The sequence below is a fragment of the Bos taurus genome, chromosome 28, assembly GCF_002263795.3.
Source record: "Bos taurus isolate L1 Dominette 01449 registration number 42190680 breed Hereford chromosome 28, ARS-UCD2.0, whole genome shotgun sequence".
NCBI lineage: Eukaryota > Metazoa > Chordata > Mammalia > Artiodactyla > Bovidae > Bos > Bos taurus.
The window spans coordinates 30,643,599-30,666,806 of record NC_037355.1 but is presented as its reverse complement, the minus strand read 5'-3'; the positions used below and the strand labels follow the sequence as shown (position 1 = coordinate 30,666,806).

Here is a 23,208-nt window from a genome sequence, read left to right as displayed (position 1 = left end):
TTCCCTTTGCAATTTTCTCTCATACCTTCTTATTAAGCCAAGAAGAAAGTCTCAGTTTGGTGCTAATACATATTTAACACCTCTCTAACATTTGCTAAATCTTTGAGAGGCCAGCCTGGGCTCCCGGCAGATAACAGTATACAAATATATTTTTAATTAAAATTTTTTAAATAATAACTTTCACAACTATCTTCTGTTTATGATATAGAATACATATTTTCCACTTACAGTAATGAAAAGTTTCCTTTTGCAGTAGATCAAAGTAAAGAAAATAAGGCCATTTAATTTTTAACAAGTACTATTCAGTTCAGTCACTTAGTCTTGTCCGAATCTGCAACCCCACAGACAGCGAGTACTGTAATTATATTTATTTTTCCAAATTTACATTTTTTTTAAATTTCAAGCCTATAGAAGAGTATAAGTACAATGAATGCTTGTATGCCCTTCACCTAAACTCACCAATTGTTAAGATTTTGCCTCATAGCTCTATCTACATCTTCTATCTATCTAAACATACACATGTGTGTGTAAATGTCAGTCGCTCAGTCGTGTCAGACTCTTTGCAAACCACGGACTGCAGGCCACCAGGCTCCTCTGTCCATGGAATTCTCCCCGCAAGAATACTGAAGTGTGGAGCCATTCCCTTTGCCAGGGGATCTTCACCACCCAGGGATCAAGGCCGGGGCTCCTGCATTGCAGGCAGATTCTGTACTGTCTGAGCCACCGGGGAACCACACATACTTTTGTTATGGTTGTTGATGAACCACTTGAAAGTCAGCTGCACCAGCATGACACTTTATCATTAAATACTACAGAAGGTATTACCTAACTCATAAGGAGATAATCTTAGATGACCAAAATACCATTATCACATGAAGAACATTACCAGTAATGCCTTAATTTCCCTTAAGTGTACGTGTTAGACACTCAGTTGTGTCCGACTCTTTGCTTCCCCATTGACTATAGCCCACCAGGCTCCTCTAGTCCATGGGATTCTCTAGGCAAGAATACTGGAGTGGGTTGCTATTTCTTTCTCCAGGAAATTTCCCATAAAATCTGGCCCAAATTCAAACATAACTAATTATCCCCCAATTTCTGGTACAGAATTCATGCATGGCATTTGGTTGTTATCCCTTTAGTAGGGCAATAAGAAAGAAAATATTAAGAAAATAATTAATAGATGGTATATGAAACTGGCAAAAATTGTAATGGAGACACAACTTGGATTTGTGAAAACACTGAACTAACCAAAACCCTGAGAATAGAGGATAGGTAATCTAAATAATTAATAAAGAAAAAAAAACTTAACCTCTGCTATTAAACTAAACTTACAGAATGCAAAGCTATAAGGAAAACACTTAATACCTACTCTTTTTTGATTAGGCCTTGAAAAAGGACAGTCAAAAGATCACTGTCAGAAGAGAGAGGTATATGCCAGAATGTGCTTCATTAAAAATTTCAAAGCTACAAATAAAATAATTAAAAAATTTTTCTCAGAGTTTATACATGTCCAAAATAACTAGCTCATCTCTTTTACTGAATAGGCACCAAGTCAGGTGCTCCAATGCATTATCTCATTAAATCATAATCAACATTTCTACAAAAAAAAATAGACATGTTGATTCCAATTTAGTGGTAAAAATATTTAAATTGTTTTAGTAAAAACTATTACATTATGGTTTGTTACAACAAAGATGTGGCTATATCATGCATTACAATTTATTATATCATAGCTTCTAAAACCCAATATTGTGTTATAACTCTTCCTCAAGCCCCCATGTGCACTCCCTCTCCCTCTCTCTCTCTTTCTCTCTCTCTCTCACACACAATATTGAATACTGTCCTCTAATACAAGCTTAACAAAAAGGCACAAGGAAATACCTTACTAATAAGAATGCTTCTTTACGGAACAGACATGTTTCTAAAATGTGTGAGTGAACTTACTAAGACTGAAAATTTTAAACATGCCAGGAAATTTTGCTATTAAAATATTAAAATCTTTAAACAAATAACACACTATGAACATTTGCAATTCATACTCAGAAAGCAAGAATGGTCAATATTAGAAAATCAGTTATTATAATTCATCATATTAAAGATCAAAGAAAAATCACTCTCTCCATAAATGCTGAGAAGATACTGAATAAAATAAAAAAATCTATACCTGATAAATTTCTTTATCAACAAGATAAATACATAAGACAGTATCATACTTGAGAGATAATGAAGTACTCCCCCAAAACATATCCACTGTCACCAGTATTTTTTAACATCATTAAGGAAGTACTAAAGCTGATAAAAAAAATAAATAAATAAAGCTGATAAAAACAGACTATAGAAAAATTTCAGATATAGAAATTAGCAAGGAGGAAATATAATTTAAATGATCATTATTTGCCAATACAGCATTACTTGGCCAGAAAACCCAAGATAATAACTAAAAACTATTATGAACAAAAAGAGAACTCAGTAAGGTGGCTAAATACAAAATTAATACATAAAAATCAATAGCTATCTTGTATTTAAAAAATAAAAAACTATCTTGTATTTTAAAAAGAGTCAATTAGAAAGGGTAACAAGTTTCTATTTACAATAGCACCCTAAAAATAGCATATCCAGGAATTAATTTAACAGAAACTTAAAATCCTTCAGTACACATTGCTCATACTCAGTCTACACACTTACATTCACATACAGGACCTTAAATGGATGATAATGGTTATATTACAAAAATATTTATAAACAAAATGTGTTTGGATTTGCTTCAAAATAATTCAGCCGTGGAGGGGCTAGGGACAATGTGTAGGAATATAAATGAAACCTGAGTAGTCATGAGGAATTAGTGTCATGGTAATGCGTGAGCATTGCTCTTGATTTTTCATATGCTTTAAATTTTCCACAATAAAGAAAACTTGAAGTAATAAAACATATCAAAAAATGGAAGATACATCTGTTCTTTGGTAGAAGCTTTAGTATTATTGTAAGAATGCCATTCTATACCCTAAAAGCTCCAATAAAATTACAAGAGCTTTTGAAAACTAAACAGCTCATTCTAAATTATACGTGGAGAACTTCCTGGCAGTCCTGTAGTTAAGAATCTACATTTTCAATGCAGGGGGTGCAGGTTCGATCCCTGGTTGGGGAACTAAGGGCCCACAAGCCGTGTGGCACAACCAAATAGAAAACAATAATAATAAATAAAGTCTATGTGGAAAAATAAGCACAACTAACTGTGAAAATTCTGAAAAGGAGAATAAGGGAGCACTAGTTAAGAAAGAGAGAAAGAACAAGTGTTGGTCAGAATGTGGAGAAACTGGAACTCTCAAAACATTGCTGGTAGAAATGTAAAATGATGCAGCCACTGTGGAAAGCAACTAGGGAGTTCCTCAAAAAATTAAACACAGTATTATCGTGCTGCTGCTGCTGCTAAGTCGCTTCAGTCGTGTCCGACTCTGTGCGACCCCATAGACAGCAGCCCACCAGGCTCCCCTGTCCCTGCGATTCTCCAGGCAAGAACACTGGAGTGGGTTGCCATTTCCTTCTCCAATGCATGAAAGTGAAAAGTGAAAGTGAAGTCGCTCAGTCGTGTCCAACTCTTAGCGACCCCATGGACTGCAGCCTACCAGGCTCCTCTGTCCATGGGATTTTCCAGGCAAGAGTACTGGAGTGGGGTGCCATCGCCTTTTCCGGTATGACTCAACAATTCCACACCTAGGTATATATCCAAAAGAAGACAGAACACAGATTCAAATACTTTTATTCAAGTCTTCATGGCAGGACTGTTTATGCTATACAAGAGGTACACCTTAGATTCAAAGATATAAATAATTAGAAAGTAAAAGAAAGGAAGATGATAAACCACGAAAATAATAACCAGACAAAGGTGAAGTGGTTATATTACTATCAGAAAAAAATGTTTTAACATAAATATTGTTACTGAAAGAAAATAAGGATACTGTATAATGATGAAAGGGTCAATGTATCAAGAAAATATAACAATTTTAAACATGTATATACACACACCTGACAACAGAGCCTGACAATACACTCAGTAGTAGGTAAAACTGGTAATAATGAAAGAAGCAGACAATTCAACAGTAACAGTTGGAGTCCTCAATATTATACTTTCAATAATAAAATAATCAAGCAGAAGATCAGCAAGGAAACAAGTCTTGAACAGAACTACAAACCAAGCAGACCTAACAGATAATCTACAGATGTCATCACACAACAATAGCGGAATACACATTCCTCTCAAGAGCATACAGAACATTTTTCAGGACAGATCATATGTTAGGCATAAATATAAAAGGACTGAAATCATATAAATTGTATTCTCTGATCACAATGGAACAAAACAGAAATCTTAACAACAGAGGTAAATTTAGGAAATTCACAGCCAAGTATAAACGTTTGGGCGATACTGAATGGCAGTGGGATAGTTGGGAAGATCCAATGCCAGGCCAGGAGACAGTCTGATGGGCGCCAGCTCAGGCATGCCCAAGAGCAAACTCACTCTCTTCCAACCGTGGCAGGTTGAACACAGCAAGGGTCTCTGACAAATGCACTTCATGTCATTAAAAACAATAGCTAATTGGGTAAAATACATTCTTTTCTGACCCCTCAGTTTCACAAAATAATCATAAGCAATTAGTGAAATACAGGCTGACATAATAGGCTAGCTAAGGCGCTCTAGAGATGTGCAGAATTTAGACAGCAAATGATTTCCAGGGATATGCACTCCATAAGTCTTTGAAAATGGGAATACTGTACTGTAGAGGCCACTTGCCTTTTGCCTCCTCTGTCCTCCCCTACATTCCAAAGCAAAACTGGAAGACAATTCGGCTAAATGAGGTTAAGTGAAATAAATGTTACAAAGTTAACTGAATCAAAATTGTCAAAGGTAAAAATGAAGCTGAGTATTAAGAGAGATCTAGCTTTCTGACAGATAAAAAGTTATGATGTGATTTTTTTAAGGTATCATAAATTAGTGGGGAAAGTAAGAATTTTATTATATGATCCTGGAACAATGTCAGCTATTAAAAACAACACAACAACTAGAGACTCTTACACCATTTACCAAAATTAAAACTGCACATGATTTTAAGGATTTAAGTATAAAGACAAAAAATTAGAAGGAAAAAACAGTAAATGTCTCTCTGAACTCAGGATGGAGAATTTTCTAAACAAAACAAAACAAAACAGGGCTTCCCTAGTGACTCAGTGGTAAAGAACCACCAGCCAGTGCAGGGGACACGGGTTCGATATCTGGTCCTGGAAGGTCCCACATGCTGAGGAGCATCTAAGCGCATGCGCTACGACTACTGAGCCTGTGCTCTAAAGCCTGGGAGCTGCAGCTCCTGAAGCCCGCCTGCCCTGGAGCCTACGCTCTGCAACAGAAGCCACCGCAGTGAGAAGCCCGTGCACCCAGCCAGACAGCGGCCCCGCTCACGGCAACTAGAGAAAAGCCCGCAGAGCAACCAAGACCCAGCACGGTCATGAATAAACAAATCTTTACTTATTTAAAAAAGACAACAAAAATCACCAAAATTGATAACAGTATACTTCAAGGCACAACTAAATAATATTTGCACACTGAATACAATTACTTAAGCAAAAATGATGACCTAATCATACTGAGATGAGAAGGGCAATGGGAAAGGGAAGGGTGTATGAGAACTTTATCCTTATTTCCCCTGGCAAGAAGTCAAGAGAAAATGTCTAAAACTGAAATTCAAGAAACAGCATTATAAGAATGCTGTTTAAAAACAAAGAACTCTAACTTCCAGAAGAAATGACTAAATATGGTTGAAGAGTTGAAGATGGTTGCCTCCAGGCACAGGAATGAAGGATGGATGACCACAACACTACAGCTACTGAGCAATGACCGCTAAACAGAAACGTGCAAGTCATTCGTAATCACAGAAATACAAAGTAAAGTAAGAGAGATCCACTCTTCCGTCTACCACATGGGCAAGATAAAAAGTAAGGATGAGGCCGCGACTTCCCTGGTGGTCCAGTGGCTGGGATTCTGCAACTCCCAATGCAGGGGGCCGGGGTTTGATCCCTGGTCCGGTAACTAAATCCCACATGCCACAAGTAAGACTCGGTGCAGCCAAATAAATAAATAAGGGTGAAGAAGCAAGTCTGAGCAAGCTCTGGGAGTTGGGGATGGACAGGGAAGCCTGGCGTGCTGCAGTCCATGGGTGCAGTGTGTGCAGTGTCTGCAAAGAGTCGGACACAACTGAGCCCCTGAACTGAACTAAAGAAGCAAGTGGATGCCCAGGGACTCTCTACTCTGCCCAAGAGTGTAAACTGGTACTACCTTTTGAAACGTTTTTTACCATATATTTCACAAGTCATAGAAGAAGAATTAATGTTTATGCCCCAGTATACTCCTCTAATAATCTATCCCATGAGAAATAATTACCCATGCGTACACAAATTTTTAGTAGCAGGATTAGTTGTAATAGTAAAAAAGTTACGAACATCTTAAATGTTAAGCAACAAAGACATACGAAATACTACCAGTCTTTTAAGGTCACACTTCAAAGAATTAATATGGGGAAAGGTTCACAACATATTTTAAATGTAGAAAGCAAGATACAAAATTATACAGCTAACATCTTTTTATTTAAATAGAACAAATACACAGGTAGGGGAAAAAAGACTGGAAGGAAATACAAACTTTTAATGCTAGTTATCTTTGGAGTGAAATTTACATAGTATTTATCATCCCTGAACTTTTCTGTATTCTCAAAACCTGTACAATAAACATGTACAGGTTTATTGTACATGTACATTACCCTAGAAAATATACTCTTTTTCTTATTATTTAAATAACAAGAAATTAGGGGAAAAACAACAAAGAAACGTAAATTGTAGCCACTGGTGGCCTGCGTGACTACAGCGAGTCTCCAGTAGGAAAGGAGGCCTTCCTTATGAGGTGATAAGGGCATCACTTCTGCTTCAAAGCAGCGAGGCCACGGGCAACTGTGCCTCCCGTAGCGCTAGACTCTGTTCAGCTGCCCTTTCTAGTGCAGCAAAACTACCCCTATGCAGTCTATGCTTTTATCGTCCCCATTTGTCAGCTGGGAAAACCAAGACAAAGGCTACTCGCCCAGTGGAAAAGTCGGGATTTGAACCAAAGCATTCTGCCCCCAGAGCTTCTTTTTCCTAAGACTTCTTTCTCACATGTCTAAGATCTCTTTTAGCAACAGTGGGGGCCCTGTCCAATTAACATATTTAGATTGTTTCCTCAACCACAAAGTAGTCCCTGTTTGCTCATCTATAAAAGAAGAAAGTTAGCCCCAGGCAGTGATTTCTAAACTTTTCCTGCACACTGGCATCCCTCCAGAGATTGTTAAAAAGTTCTCGTGCCTGCCTCCCACCCAGACATGGTGTGTTAACAGGTGGGATGAGGTCTGGGCATGGAATTTTTAAAAGTTCTTCCAATGATTCAAACATGCAGCAAAGTTGGGAAACCACTGGTCTAAAGTCAAGTGACCTGCTGAAGGAGGGGAGAGATGAGAGGCTTCAAAAAATACTCATAAAACATGTAAGCCTAACATTCTGTATACAATTTCAGAAGTTCACAACCCCCTAAAAGGAATACTGGGACATCAACTTAAAACCTCTGAACTTGGCGACCTCGAAGGCCACCTGCTACTCTAAAATGTTATTCTCTAGTTGAAGAACTACACAATGGTTTTAATAAATTAGGGCTTCCCTGGTGGCTCAGACAGTAAAGAATCTGCTTGCAATGTAGGAGACTCAGGTTTGATTCCTGGGTCAGGAAGATTCCCTGGAGAAGTGAATAGCTAGCCACTCCTGTAATCTTGCCTGGAAAATCCCATGGACAAAAGAGCCCAGTGGACTCCAGTCCATGGAGTCACGAAGAGTGAGACATGACTCAGCGACTAACACTTTACTAATTCATAACTCAGACAAGGAATGAAAATGATGATTTGAGGCTTTCTGTTCTGAAGCACAAACCCAAAGTCAATTAGTCAATGGCTTCCCTTGGGATGAGTATTTGGGAGACATGAGGAAAGGACTTAGCAGTATAACCCGACATTAGCACTATCCAAGCTGTGTTTAACCAAATGTAAAGATTTCTAGACAAGTGAACAGCTACTGTAAGGAGTGAGGAGAAAGAGGACGGCCCATTATCAAACCATCTTGAGAAACCGTAGGCTAAGCGAGTCAAATTCCAGAATCTCTCAGGAACTTTAAAACTCAGAACATTATTAGTATCTTTATCATCTTACAGAGTACCATTTCCTTCTACCTCAGGATGTTTGGGAAAAGCTACATTAGATGAGGTCACACTACAAATTTTAAGTCTTTTCAGTGACTCCTATTATAAACACTTAAAAGGCATTTAGAGGTCCAGGTTTATAAGAACTTAATGCATACTCGTTTCAATACCCTTTCTTTAAAAGAAGTTTTCTTCTAGAGGAAAATATAAGGGAATATAGCATAAGGATTCGGAGAAGGCAATGGCACCCCACTCTGGTACCCTTGCCTGGAAAATCCCATGGATGGAGGAGCCTGGTAGGCTGCAGTCCATGGGGTTGCTAAGAGTCAGACAAGACTGAGCGACTTCACTTTCACTTTTCACTTTCATGCATTGGAGAAGGAAATGGCAACCCACTCCAGTGTTCTTGCCTGGAGAATCCCAGGGATGGGGGAGCCTGGTGGGCTGCCGTCTATGGGGTCGCACAGAGTGGGACACGACTGAAACGACTTAGCAGCAGCAGCATAACAATTAAGTGTACAGACTGTGGAGCCAAGACGCCTGGACCTGAATCCTGGCTCCACTTCGCCACACAACAGACATGAGACTTTGGGCAAGTCCTTTAACCTCACGTGCTTCAGTCCCCTCCCTTATAAGAAGGCAAAGAAGTACTACATCACAGGCAAGTACGTAAAGCACTTTAAGTAGTGTCTGACTCACAGTAAGCAGTATATAAACGTTGGCTGCTATTACTCATTCCTGAAGAAAATAAATTTTCAATCACTGTGAAAATGAAGATCACCACACTGGTTGTTTGAAAAGGTACCGCACAGCTGTATGTTTATGAATGTTTCAACTGGTAATTCTAACTACAATTTGAATACAGCTTATACTATGTAAGTTGTATAGCACTTAGTACAAAGCTTTATACGTTATAAGAATTCAATAGGCATCTGCTGGTTCCATCCAAGTAAGTGAGAAGACTAGAAGGTGTGAAGTGGCTATACTCCAAGTCGTATGCCAGGCTGAAACACTAGCTCTGACACTTCCTGTGTCCTCTTGGGCAAGGAAACATCTCTGGACTGTGTTTCTTCATTTGTAAAATTCCATCAATAACAGGACTTATCTCTCAGGGTTCATGTAAAGTTATTTTGTATATTAAATACTTAGAAATTTACCTGGTACCTAGCAAGTACTGAGTATCAATATTTCATACTAATATCTTCTTGCATGTTTTCTGTACAGCCTTCAAATCTGAGCTGTTTATTATGCTATTTTACAAGGCACAAGTACCAAGTTTTAACCACATTCTTTTGCTTTTGTTGTGTATCACAGACAGAACTTGGAACTGAAATAGTCAAGGCACAAACAACGTATTTTAGGAGAGTCAAGGCACTTAACTGCAAGATACACGGTGACATTCTACTATGTCAGATTGTAAAACAACCTAGAAAGTGGTGGTCTTGATGATAACTATTTATTTCATCTTGCTCTGAAATTTTTAGAAGCTGGAAAAACACACATAATTTGCCCCTGATCAGTGTTCTGCAAACTGCCTATAGCTTGTGTTCCTACCCTAACAAGATTTATTGCTAACCAACATGCTATGCTAAATTGAAAGCAAGACATTACACAATTTTCCAATAAAGAGATGATTTTATATAAGTTGGTATAAATGCTCTGTGAGGAAGTACTTGTTGGCATCTTGTTGTATTTCAGTAGCTGGTGGAAAATAAGTTGGAAAGGAGGTTTACAGAGGGCCAGAGCCCATCAGATGAGATTATCTTTTTTTATCAGCTCTAGGAAGCACATTTACAGGCGGATAACAAACAGTTTTTCTTTAACAACCGAAAAGGTCAGTATTACCAGGGCATGCCAACTAATTGCAGCTACTGCAGAAGATTCTACTGAAACACTATGGAATGAAAGGAAAGGAAGGTTCAATGCCTTTGTCAATCTTGATGTGATTTTTTTTCCTCCTCAGTTTTTACTAAGAACTGAAAGAACATAATAGACATTCACCTGAATATTTTTCTTTTTTTCCCCCAACTTTATTGAGGTATAACTGACATATAACATTGTGACCAAGATATTATTCTTTTTTAAATAAGTCAGTTTCTTTATCAGCCTATTTAAGAGTTCTATGAGGATTCAGATTTAAATAATAGACATAAAACTCTTCAGATGTTACTTAGTCTTCAAAATATCACCAAAGAGTCCCCCACATTATATACGCAATATATTTTCCTGCACTCTGTATTTAAATGAAAGAGCCTTATCTACAACTTTAAATGTACTGTGTTAGAAAACATTTTGGATATCCAGACTCCTATTGGTAAAAACTCCCAAGCTATTACTGCCAAACCCATTCTTCAGTTCTTCGACTCAGAAATAAAGAGACGCTAAGTGGAAGTGGGGGTACTTAGCGGGGGCAGCCCCTGTTCCTGCCCTCATGGAAATGATTCAGGATGTACCATCAGACCTAGAACTCAAGCCGTCTGCCTCCCAGCCTTCACTCCTCTCTAAGCAGACTTAAACCATGCTATTACCCTAGAGCACCACAATCTTCAAAGATCCACAACCTCTTATGCAAAAGTTGATTTAGGTGAGGATATTGAATCCACTGTGTGGCAGGCAGAATAATGCCACCCCCTCTCCTAAGAGCCATTTCCTAATGCCAAGAACTTGTCAATCTGTCACCTTACACGGCAAAATGACCTTTATGGCTGTGATTAAGTTAAAGACTTTGAGATGGGGAGATTATCCTGGATTATCTAAGTGGCCCCAATCTAACCACATGAATCCCTGAAAAGCTGCCCAGGCTGCTGGTCGAGGAAAGATGTGACTATGGTGAAATGGTCAGAGTGATGAGATGCTGCTGACTCTGAAGGTGAAGGGAGAGGCCATTAGTCAGGAAATGCAAGCAGCCTGTAGAAGCGGGAAATGGTGAAGGAACGGATTCTCCCCCAGAGCCCCAAGAAAGGAACACAGAACCACTGACACCCTGACTGCAATCCTATGGGACCCATGTTGGGCTTCCAACCAAAAGAACTGTAAGTCAATAAATTTGCAGTGTTTCAAAATACTAAATTTGTGGTGATCTGTCACAGCAAGTAACAGAAAACTAATATACACTGGATGAAAGGTTATTCACATGGTCTCAGAGGATCACGAGATACTGTACAAATTATTCATTACAAAAGGAAAAAGGTGCCTTGATAAAGAGAGGTCTGGCAGACACCACCTTAAGCAACTAATCAAATAAGCACTGCCAGTAATAAGACCACCTTAAAAGATGTGACCAGAAACAGGAAATATACAACATGACCCACGTAGTATTCTTACCAAAAATACTGACTCTGAACTTAATCATAAGGACATAATCAGACTAATTAACAGTAATTGTGGGACATTCTACAAAAATAACTGGGCGAAACTGTTGAAAAATGTCACTGACAGGAGAAGTAAATAAAGATGGAAAACGGGTCCCTATTAAAGGAGACATGATAACCAAGTGTGATGCAAGATGCTTAACTGGATTCCAACTCAAAAACAAAAGCTATAAACGACACTTTGGGGCCATCTGAAGCAATACATGGGGTCGCAAAGAGTCAGATACGACTGAGCGACTGAACTGAACTGAACTGAAGCTGTGACTGTCTATTAAATGTAATACTCTTGTTTCACTGTTGAATTTCTACATGAGATAATACCATTGTGGATACACTGGAGAATGTTCCTTGATATATAATTGTAATTATAATTTAACATCATATTTGCTACTATTTTCAAATAGTTCAGCCATAAGTATGAATATATGTGTATACACACACACACACACAATAGGGGAAAGAGAGAAAGAACAAGTGTGGGAAAATGTTAACAAGTGGTGAGTCTAGAGGAAAGAAATACAGCACTTATTGTATTACTCTTGCAACTTATCTACAGTATTGCAATTTCATAAATTACAAAGTTAAGGGGGAGACGTCTTCCTGGCTCCCACTGAGTGCGAGTGATGCGTGCTCAGGCATGTCCTTACTCTGTGTGACCCCATGGACTGCAGCCCGCCAGGCTCCTCTGCCCATGGGATTCTCCAGGCAAGAATACTGGAGTGGGCTGCCATTTCCTCCTCCAGGGGATCTTCCTGCCCCAGGGACTGAACTGGGTCTCTTGCTTCTCCCAACTTGGCAGGCAGGTTTTTTATCATTGAGCCACCTGAGAAGCAGCAGGCTGCCTACACTGCCTACCTTTCCCCAGCCTCCTCATGCCTGGCCAGCACTGTAGCTGGAATAGCTCATATTCTTCAAACTGCAGACTCTTCCACTAGCACATTTTGCATTCTGCTGCTTCACTCACATCCCAAGGCTCAACAGCTGCAGCTGGATTTCGATATAAGGTAGAAGCTCCTACATGGTATTAGAATACCAGTTTGGGAAACAAGTTGATCAAATATCAAACTGGAATCACCACTGCAGGTCCTTAAAACTGGATTTTAGTTTGCGAATTCTCTGCTTCTCTTACTACTGTTTCTCTTACCCAGTATTACCCTTACTCTCCGTTTCTTGAAATTCATATTCTCATTTATGATCCAAGACGGTCACAGGCATGGCAGTCAACCATGGACAAAACTCAGGACTGGTGACATCAGAAAGTACTACAGACACATTCAAGTGTCGCCTCTGGCTCGCAGCCCACATTGCTGTGAGCATCACAGACAGCCCAGACAAGGCTCACCTCCTTCCTGCAGGCCTCACTGCTTTCCATATGGCAGCTTACCAACATCAAAGAAGATGCAAGACATTATCTAAATTTACCAGGCTAGTCCCTTTCCATCCCTTGAACTGTGGAAGAGTCACTGATATCTCAATTACCAATTCTGCGATACCTTTTTCCGGCATGCTAAGATTCCGTAATGCTAAAACAGAAGAGCGGGGGAGGGTGTCCTGGACTAACAGATGGAGGATTAAGAACAAAAGACCTCAGACCTCCCTGACAGGAGGAACAAGAGCTAAAATGTTTGTACACCTACTGTAATAGCACAGAGGGACAAAAATTGAACTTGTAAATAAAATTAAGTTGCTCTTCTGAAACGCCTGTCTAACTACAGACAGGAAAAGGCCCAGCATGGTTTCTATGTATGCTTACACTGGTTTTAATAGAAAGGACACAATCAAGCCAAAACAAACATCTGTTAACCAGTTAAGTTTGTTAATGAAACAAAATTGCAGCTGGTTTTATCAAAGATCAAAAGTGAAGCAAATTACAGAAAGGATGTATGAACAAAGCTGGTTTCTAAAAAATAATGGCTAAAGAATTCTAAACCCACTTGTCAAATTAACACAAATCCTTCCTGGATTTTGCTTAGACCACTGATTAGTATTTATTTTGTATCTTTGAAGAAACCAGCCTCACAGTTTAGTATCCTTCACTCTAAAATTTTGCGTGTATAGTCCATTTTGCAGAGTTTTCAATATATTATATTTCACCAACGAAAAAAAAGTTACACTCTAATTAATACTCTGCTAATTAAAAGGTTCATTTATAAAAGGAAAAACAACAGTATACCGTCTGCAACTCCTAGAGACTTCTCTGGGAAAGCAGTCTAGTCCAGAGTATAAGCCTGGTAACAGTGACTAGCATTTCACAAGGCTCACCGCCAGGCCTCCTCCTTTTACTTATATAAACTCCCCATCACCACCTGAAGACAGTGAGATAAGGGAACCCACACACAAACAAAAACACACTTTCCTCATGGCCCTGCTAACTCAAAACGTCACAAATTACATGGATGACTCATTTGTGAACTTTAATTCAGTGAGCTAATTGATGTTTCGCAGAAGGCAATGGCAACCCACTCCAGTAATTGATGTTTATGTACTTAGAAACATTAATAGATTGGAGAAATCAAAGTACTTAAGTATGCTGATTCACATTTGAAATGCTGGTGTAACCAGAGAACTATTAAACTGTAGTTTCATTAAACTGTAGTTTAATGTATAGGCCAGAAAAATTAAGTTTATAAGTTTATAAACAATACCCGAAGTCATGAATTTTCCAATCAAAATTTGCTATTACAGTGATAAAACAATCACATGTATTCTTTTTATATTACCATGTACAAAGATAAAATACATAAAAAGAATGTAAACTTTTGTTCTGAGATACATTAAAGTGTACTATTTATTAAATAAAGTTTGAAAGGAAAGGATGAATAAATATCTCTGCCATCCAAGATACAGTCAGAATAAATCAGCAAACAGCACTTAACTGTTAAACAATGTCAAAGCTATAAAAATCTAGATTTTTCTTAGCACTGAAAGAAATATAGCTGTTATAATCCAAATAGGTATAAGGAATACAACAGTAAATTCCTGAAAGCTGTTCAAAACATCCAAAATTAGTCAAGAAACTACAAAACTACACCCTTAGCATCCTCAATGCTTGAAAGAAAATATCATTAGGAAATCAGAAAATACTCTTCTCTGTATCATGTCAAGGTCAGGAAAAGGCAGCTACAATATCAAACATATCTAAGATCCAAAGAGTTAAAAGGAGTATTTCACACTCATTTTAAGAGTCCAAAATCCTCTAAAGTTTCTATTTTACCTGAAATGTATTTCATTAGAAGTGTACACAAGTCCCACCTAGATACAAGCTCAAAAGTGGAACACACTGTCACCCCTGCGAGTAAGAAAGACACAGGTGTTCTTCATTCCGTCCTTCCCTTGACCTGGCTAACTAGTCTCAGACAATTCCTGGGCGCTCAACGTCCCCACAGTAACCAGTACTATCTGCTCACAAAAGCAGCTCATGTTATTCCGCAGAACTTCTGAAGCTTAAACACAGGAACAGCATAGCAATCCTCTTCCCTCCCTGACCTGGGAAAGAACATATGGATTCCCCTAGTCGTTCACACGACAGAACAGCTCTCTGTCTGCCTTCAGTCATTCCAAAACTGACTCTGATCCATTCCAATTCCAAAATTCAGGTTACATGGAAGAGTATATTTTGGTGTATTTAGGGCTTTTTCCAACTTTCAGTTGAATGCACACAGCTAAGCACTCTGAGAAATGTGACATCTGCAGTACAAAGCACACCAATTCAAAGAAGGACTGAGAAGGACAACAGAGAGGACGTTTGGACTCCATGATTAGCAGATAAAAGATACGCACATTTCCGTCAAAAAGATCCAGAGTTGTCTGCAGCCATGGACAATTCTACAGCTGAAAAACTTCTGGAAGCCTGCCACATCAAAGAACAATATGGACTAGTGAATGGTCCTTCACAAAGTACAGGCGATTGAAAAAATCCCAGAGAGGGAGGAGGGGGGCAGGGAGAAAACTGAAGAAAAGAAAAAATTAAGTTATTTAAATCATGGCATTTACACAACACAGGAAATTGATGTAGGATATACATTAACCTTCTGTTTATGAAAACTCAAAAAAAAAGGAAACAGATCTAATATGGAGTCAGATTTGTTCTTCCCTATTACACTTCCTTTAAAAAAAAAATTATTCTATTTAAGGAACTATTTCATAGTAATAACCAATAACCATAAATAAAATATCTCCCTAAAAGGAGTGAGGGACAAATAGAATAAACAACTGAACAGGCCAAGAGCACAAACAGTGATTTTTTAATATAGTTTTATCTCTCAGCCCCATTTCTGATCATCTGTGCTCCTTCTGAAACTCATTCTTTTTTTTTTCTTTTTGACAGTATCACTGGTGTGGTAATTATGTTTGAAGCTTTTTCATAGTATTATAATACAGGTATTTCATTTCTTCAAGAAAAAAACATCAAAAGCCCTACCTGATATTAGAAGTGTCTCCCTTTCCAACTACAGCTGCCAAAAATGAGAGCTCCTATTATAATAATATGTACTGCACTAGAAACATACCAAGATTTGACACTTAATAAATTTTAGGAAGATATTACCAATAAAGTGAAATACTGAGGAATCTGTTTAAAACTGAACCAAACTGATTTTATTAAAATGCTAAAGCCCAAAAAGAATACATTTGAATCAGTTCTAATGAGGTGGATGAAACTGGAGCCTATTATACAGAGTGAAGTAAGCCAGAAAGAAAAACACCAATACAGTATACTACCGCATATATATGGAATTTAGAAAGATGGTGACAATAACCCTGTATACGAGACAGCAAAAGAGACACTGACGTATAGAACAGTCTTTTGGACTCTGTGGGAGAGGGAGAGGGTGGGATGATTTGAGAGAATGGCATTGAAACATGTATAATATCATATATGAAACGAGTCGCCAGTCCAGGTTCGATGCACGATACTGGATGCTTGGGGCTGGTGCACTGGGACGACCCAGAGGAATGGTAAGGGGAGGCAAGAGGGAGGAGGGTTCAGGATGGGGAACACGTGTATACCTGCGGCGGATTTATGTTGATATATGGCAAAACCAATACAATATGGTAAAGTTAAAAAAAAAAATGCTAAAGCCCAAATGTTCAAATAGAATCTTAATGCTACAGAATGCATACTGATAACTAAAGTCTCTCTTAGCATATTTGACTTTTCCAAAGTCCTCATAATCTGACCTAATTGAGCTTTACCATTTTTAATGAGAAACTCTAACATTATCCTTTAGGAGTTCCCTCATCAAGTCAAAGATAAACTTTTATCTTCAGTGGTTTAATTCGTTTCCATATCACCTCACCAAAGAGAGCTTTCTTAAATAAATACAAAGAAGTTATGCTAAGAAGCCAGTATGGTAATATCCAATTTGAATTCTAGACTATCAGAAGATGTGCAATTACATTTTAGAAAGGAAGGAGCCCTTCTATTTTAACTTGCATTATATTCCTCCTAGCAGTCATGCATAGGAATGATGATGATGTTAAATCTAATTAGACACAGATTTACTATTTTCCCTACTGCTTTTTCATACTGCTAATATTATAAACAGTACCTGCTTTAAAAACTGTAATAAGCTCATTGCGGTTACCAAATTTAAAATGCCAAAAATCTATTAGTTGGGGGGAAAACTGCTTCAAAGCATTTGAGGAATTGAAAGAGATACTTTTATTGTTAATGAAAGCCACACCTGTTGACCAGTATACAGCCCAGTGGTAAAGAAGTCTAGAGTCAGATTGTCTCAGAATCTTGGCTGCACCGTTCACCAGCTCTGTAAGTGACTTTGGATAAACTGCTTAGGTTTTGAGCCTCAGTTTTTCATCTATAAAAGGATAATAATCTATGGCCCTCACAGTTATTGTGATAATGAGGCAATAAATGTAAAGCACCTGGAATAGTGCCAGCATTTAACACTTAAGAAATGTTATTACTTTCACTATTTTTATTTTCTTTTTTACAATTAAATGAAACTAGAGTAACTAGAGTAACAGCTTCTTAAAAGATACTGGTCGGCTAAATTGTGATTGAATGACTTCATCTCTGTATAGTGGCCATTTATATCATAAATGTCCTCCCACACTGTGAATTCTTCAGACTTCTAGCAGAAGAACAATGATAATTTGCCTTTCAAATATATTAGAGCAAGTCCTATATACATGAAGCTATAGGAGAACTAGTCTACATACAGATCCAAGTTCAACAGCTGAAGCAAAAACAATCGAAAGGTAACAATTAATATATATATATACACACATACACATATATAGGTTTTTGTATAACAAACTCAAAAATATTTTCTACAGTATAAAAATGTTCACATTGGCTCTTTGACACTTTAGATCCCTTTGAGAATCTGATAAAAATTACAGACCCTGACCCTAGGAAAACATGTGGATACAAACGACTGTTCTATTTAAGGGGATTTGTTAGCTTACCTACCCCAAACTCATTCATGGACCCAGGATAAGAATTTCTATTACACTGACTTGGAAAGTTTACAGGGTTTTAAACTATTTACCCCTTGTAATCTCAAAGGGCAATATATTCTAATGTAGTTCTTATTACATTTTTCAAGGAAAAATGCCATTGTAATATACAATGGAAGCAATACAGTACGTTCTGGCCAAAGTGACTTGATCTGATTTTCATTTATGTTTATTTGTCCTCTTTTAAGAATTAGATTATGATTACTCAATACAATCCCCAATTTCATCAAATAAAAATTACAGGACACATTTTCTCAGCATTCCTTGTTATAGGATGATGCTAACTGGACAATTTAAAGAATAGCATCACAGAAAGAGCAGGAACAATTTGCATGCTAAGCAATAAATCACTCTGTTCTCAATTCTAGACACCTCTGGACAGGAGTCTTAGACTAAAAATACTTTTGTATAGATGCTGTATGAAAAAAATATGATAAGAATGGCAAAAATAACGATGAGCAAGGTTAAAGAGAAGGAGAGGAAAGGGACTGTGGAAAACCTGTAATGATTCCTCTACCACAAGTTAAGATATTCCCCTGGATCACAAAATTATTAAAACATGCTGTTAAATTGCCTAAAGCTGCCTGAATTAGTCCATGTACCTGATAATTATAAAGCTTTAATATATTAATGCCTTAGAGTAATGCATATATTTTTAAAACAAAGACATCCAAAACCATCAAGAAATGGCTCTACATTCCCTTAAGGAATTTCCTTATGGCGTAAGCTTTTATAAAAATATTTAATGAGAAACAGAAGTGCTCAATGTGGCTGTGTCAGAAACAGAAATTAGGATTTAAGTCACTTGCTGTATTTTCTTGAAACAATTGTTATTAAAAAGAAAATTTCATAGGTTTACTTATTTCTTTCTTTATGCCCACATTCTCTCACAAAGAACTGGGGGTTGGTTACACAAACACAAATACCACCCAAGGATAAAATAAATGTTGAGGAAAATTAATAAAATAAAAATACAGTTAAAAAATAAATGCTAGGGTTTAGATTAGTCCATGGAAAAGCAAATCACCTGGTCCCACTTAGTTTGCAAGAGCTGAGCCTCTATCAGCTTAACGCAATGAGGGAAGCAGGGGCTATCTCAAGGGCAACAGTATCCAAAGAGGAAAAACAAGTCCTCAGGAGAACAGCTTTTCCTGACACTGCTTCTATCACTTCTGAAAATGCAGTTTGCTCATACAACCACCACCCTGTCTATCAACAATGGCTAACAGTTTACAAGACATAAAGTTATTAATAACTGGCATCAATACATCCACTCCCTCAAGGGATAGACAGATAAACTGGAGGGCTGAAACCATTATAAACAATTTGTTGCTGCTCTATTTTGGGTTTACTTTGGGTGGTAACTTCAATAGCTTTGAAATAAAATAAAGGATAACCCTACATAACCAGACTTTAAATTGCAGCAGTAAATTTTAGGAGAAATCTGCCATAAATGTATAACTATCCTAGAAATAACAGAAAGCCCAGAGAAACCAAAGATTATAAGAAAGATACAGATGAGATAAAATAAACATTCACTTTCACCAGATGAGAAAAGTGAACAAGTAATAAATGACTTTAAATTGAAACAGGCAGGATTTAGGTCACATATTGTAACAGTTCCAGTAATGCACAAGCTATCTGTATTAAAATAATTAATCTTAAAGATTCTTCTTCTCGGAAACAACAATAAAGAGGAAGATAAATCAATTATACCTCATAAAGCTAAAAAAAAAATAAGTAATAATTTAAAGAGAGAAAACCATGCAATGGCCTTTCTTGGATTTTTGAAATAAATATACGATCCTGCCTTGAGTAAAGAGCGAAGTTATCTATCCTGGGCCCTTTAAGCCCCCACGGATTAGCAATTAAGAGTTTAAAAAACAAATCACATAATCATCATATTAAATTCTTAGTCAACCAATGAGGAAGCCCTCAACACCTTGTAGAACAATAGAGAGCGATTTCTATTGTAAAATAAGTATATCTCTTAAAATATAAAAGACTGCGCAGAGGCAAAACATTTGATTTTATCACACTTAAGTCAGAACTTGCGTCTGTGTAAAACTTAACTGAAACCGTACAAGTCAAATGGGCAATACTTAGAAAGTACTGACATTTCGTCTGCACTTACCTGATCTTTCTCGTGGGGTAGAAGGCTGACAGGTGGGAGCGAAGATGGGAAAGCACTGGGGTACTTGGGAGCCCCTTTGCCATCTAAGCCTCCGTAATTGACCCTGTACTGCGGTCCGTCTTTCAGTAACCTCCCATTGTTCACTGCGCGTTTGGCCCCCAGTCGCAGCCGCTGCTGAAAGGCTGGGTTGGTGGTGGTGCTTGTGAGATCACTTTGACTTCTGAGATACTTCTCAATGTTCTTCAGGGAGGAGCCATTTGGCTCCTCCAGTCCTTCAATTGCTCTCCTTAGAAGTTTATTCCAATCCACGTTGCGCAGATCATTGCATGATCCTCTAGACCCCTTGGTTGACTTAGGAAAAGTGCCTGGTTTAACTGATGAAAAGCGCCCAGGGTTGTCTGGGTCCTTGTAGGAGGCAAGGCCTTTGTTGGTGACTTTGAGAACTGAGCCATCCTGAACGCTGAGTTCCAGCTGTTCAGAGACTGTCTTCTTATCCAACCCATGGGAAGTGCTAACGGCATGGCAGATTCTCTCTTCAGAGGGCCTTTGCTTTTGCTTTTTTATTTTCTGTATAGCTTCAAGAATCCACTCTGTATAAAGTGGGTTTGCAAGTTTTACCATGGTTGACAAATGACTTCAGTACAAAAGTTACCCATAGAGGTTCTCCTTGTATTTAACAGAACTTGCACATTTAAAAGTCACTTACAATTCAACAAATGGGCAGACTATTCCAGACCATATTAAGCAACATCTCACAAATATCCATCCTTTAGAGATTTAAAAGAGGATGAACAGGCAAAGTTGATAGTTGTCTTATTCGACCAATAGGAAAAACTGCATTCAGGTGAAGAACATCTTTAACCAGGAAATCAAAACCTTAAAAGATAAAAAAGAAGGAAAAACTCTTAATAATGAAACTTCTAAAAATAAAGTAAAAGACTTTTTCAGATGCAAAATGTCCACAGAAATAATGACAAGCAGGTATTATGTAACAAAGCCACAATGATTATATTTTCCAACCAGAAACTGGGTCACAGTCTGAAAAGGAATTTCTTTTAGGATTTTTCATTTGTTATTTATATGAGTAGTTTATGGGGCATTTAAGAGATCATATCTAAGTTATCAATATATATTTAATGGATAACCTTCACTGAAACTAATAAAATTACATGTTAGTGGTTCAAGATATGTATCTACCATAAACATAAAATCAACACCAAAATAAATCTATGGTGCAAAAAATCTGATGGTGGGGATCTTCCTGGTGGTTCAGTGGCTAAGACTCTGTGCTCCCAATGCAGGTGGCCGGGGTTTGATGCCGGGTCAGCGAACTAGATACCACACGCTGCAACTAAAGATCCCAAATGCCACAGCTAAGACCCATCACAGCCAAAAAACTAAATATTTTTTTCTAAAAAAGGAAAAAACTCTGATGGGAGTACATTAAACGTAAAAAGAATCTTAAACTTAAAAAAAAGAAGCAATAGTCCTGACTCTTCTATTTCAGCTAAACATTCTACATATTTCTCAAGTCTCACACATAAGAAAATTTCCCACTAAGCCTCTGCTACAGAACCATGTTCCCCCAGCCCTTTGAAGAGGTTCTGTAACACTCTCTCATCCACAGGTTGCAAGAAAACTGAAATTAATGTGGTAACATAACCCGTCACCTTTTGAATAATGGAGCCCTCTAGGTGTCTCTACCCGCTTAGCTCATTAAACTGCTCAATTCAAGCAAGATTTGTACACATCCTATTCCAGGTAGACACTGACACTGCTTTCTGAGACCCTCCTGATATACACAAAAATCCCCTAGATCTCCAATCTGGGATTGAGAACACCTGCCAAGAGCACCAGCCAAAGCACCCTGGTCTGAGAGTTGAGTCAGAACTGGGCTCTAATCTTGCTCTTCACAGATAAAATCCACATCTTAAAACTCTTTCAAACAGCTTGAAGTTTTCAGAGTGTGCTCACATATAACTTGTAATCTGCAGGATGACTGTATGGATAACCTGATGCTGGGGGAAAGGTGGAACACAGGATAATAGTCAGTGGTAGACTCCAGGCTCACAGGCCCTTATTCTATACTGAAGTCCGTTCCGCCTTCACCTGAGCCTCAACTGCTTGTTCCAGCTATTCTTCCTCTGCAACTAAGACTAGTAGTTCACATGCTGGCCCTACCCATGTCAAGCAGAAAAACCCTGGGTAAACGACTTAAGTTTCTGTCACTTTACCTGTAGAGCAATAATAGTATATCCCTCCAGGACTGTTGAGAGAATTAAGTGAACACATTATCTAATACACAGCACAGAACCGCTATCATCATTTCCACTTAATACAATGCCTACACACTCTGAAAAACGACTCATAAAATTATAAAGTTATCTCTGATTGTTTATTTATATTTAATGTACCTCAAAGAGTACAATGAGCTTCCCTTGTGGCTCAGCTGGTAAAGAATCTGCCTGCAATGCAGGAGACCTGGGTTCAATCCCTGCGTTAGGAAGATCCCCTGGAGAAGGGAAAGGCTACCCACGCCAGTATTCTGGCCTGGAGAATTCCATGGACTGTATAGTCCATGGGGGTGCAAAGAGTTGGTAAAACAATAAAAACAAAATAAAAATGAAATAAAATAAACATTTTAAAAAGGGTAAAATAATGTTTTTCCAAAAAATTTAAGCAGATACACTGAAGAATTTAACATTTGCTTTCAAAGATTCTGTTGCTAAAAAACTGGACCACTGAACTATACTAGCTTGAAAGTGGCAGTTTCAAAAAGGATTTGTCCTTTTTGCAATTAGTATATTATAGTTTCACTCTGTTCTTCTCCATTCAGATTTAGCAACTTCAGACTAAAGAGATCTTATAGGTCATCCAATCCAACTTCTAGTTAAACAGTAAAAGATCCCTTGTTCAATTCCCCAACAGACGGGCCATAAAGTCTCAAAATACTTTCAGTGACT

The 23,208-nt window shown here is 37.9% G+C and overlaps 1 protein-coding gene across 6 annotated transcripts in view; it reads right to left on the bottom strand.

Moving 5' to 3' along the window:
* KAT6B (lysine acetyltransferase 6B) overlaps nt 1-23,208 on the bottom strand; it is a 182,089-nt gene that overhangs the window by 145,594 nt on the left and 13,287 nt on the right. For all 6 annotated transcript variants that reach the window (XM_024986873.2, XM_005226509.5, XM_002698885.7 and 3 more), the window contains one exon: nt 20,246-21,121. In XM_024986873.2, the coding sequence (XP_024842641.1) occupies nt 20,246-20,866 (621 nt within the window). In that variant the 5' untranslated portion in view covers nt 20,867-21,121. The remainder of the gene's footprint in view (nt 1-20,245; nt 21,122-23,208) is intronic.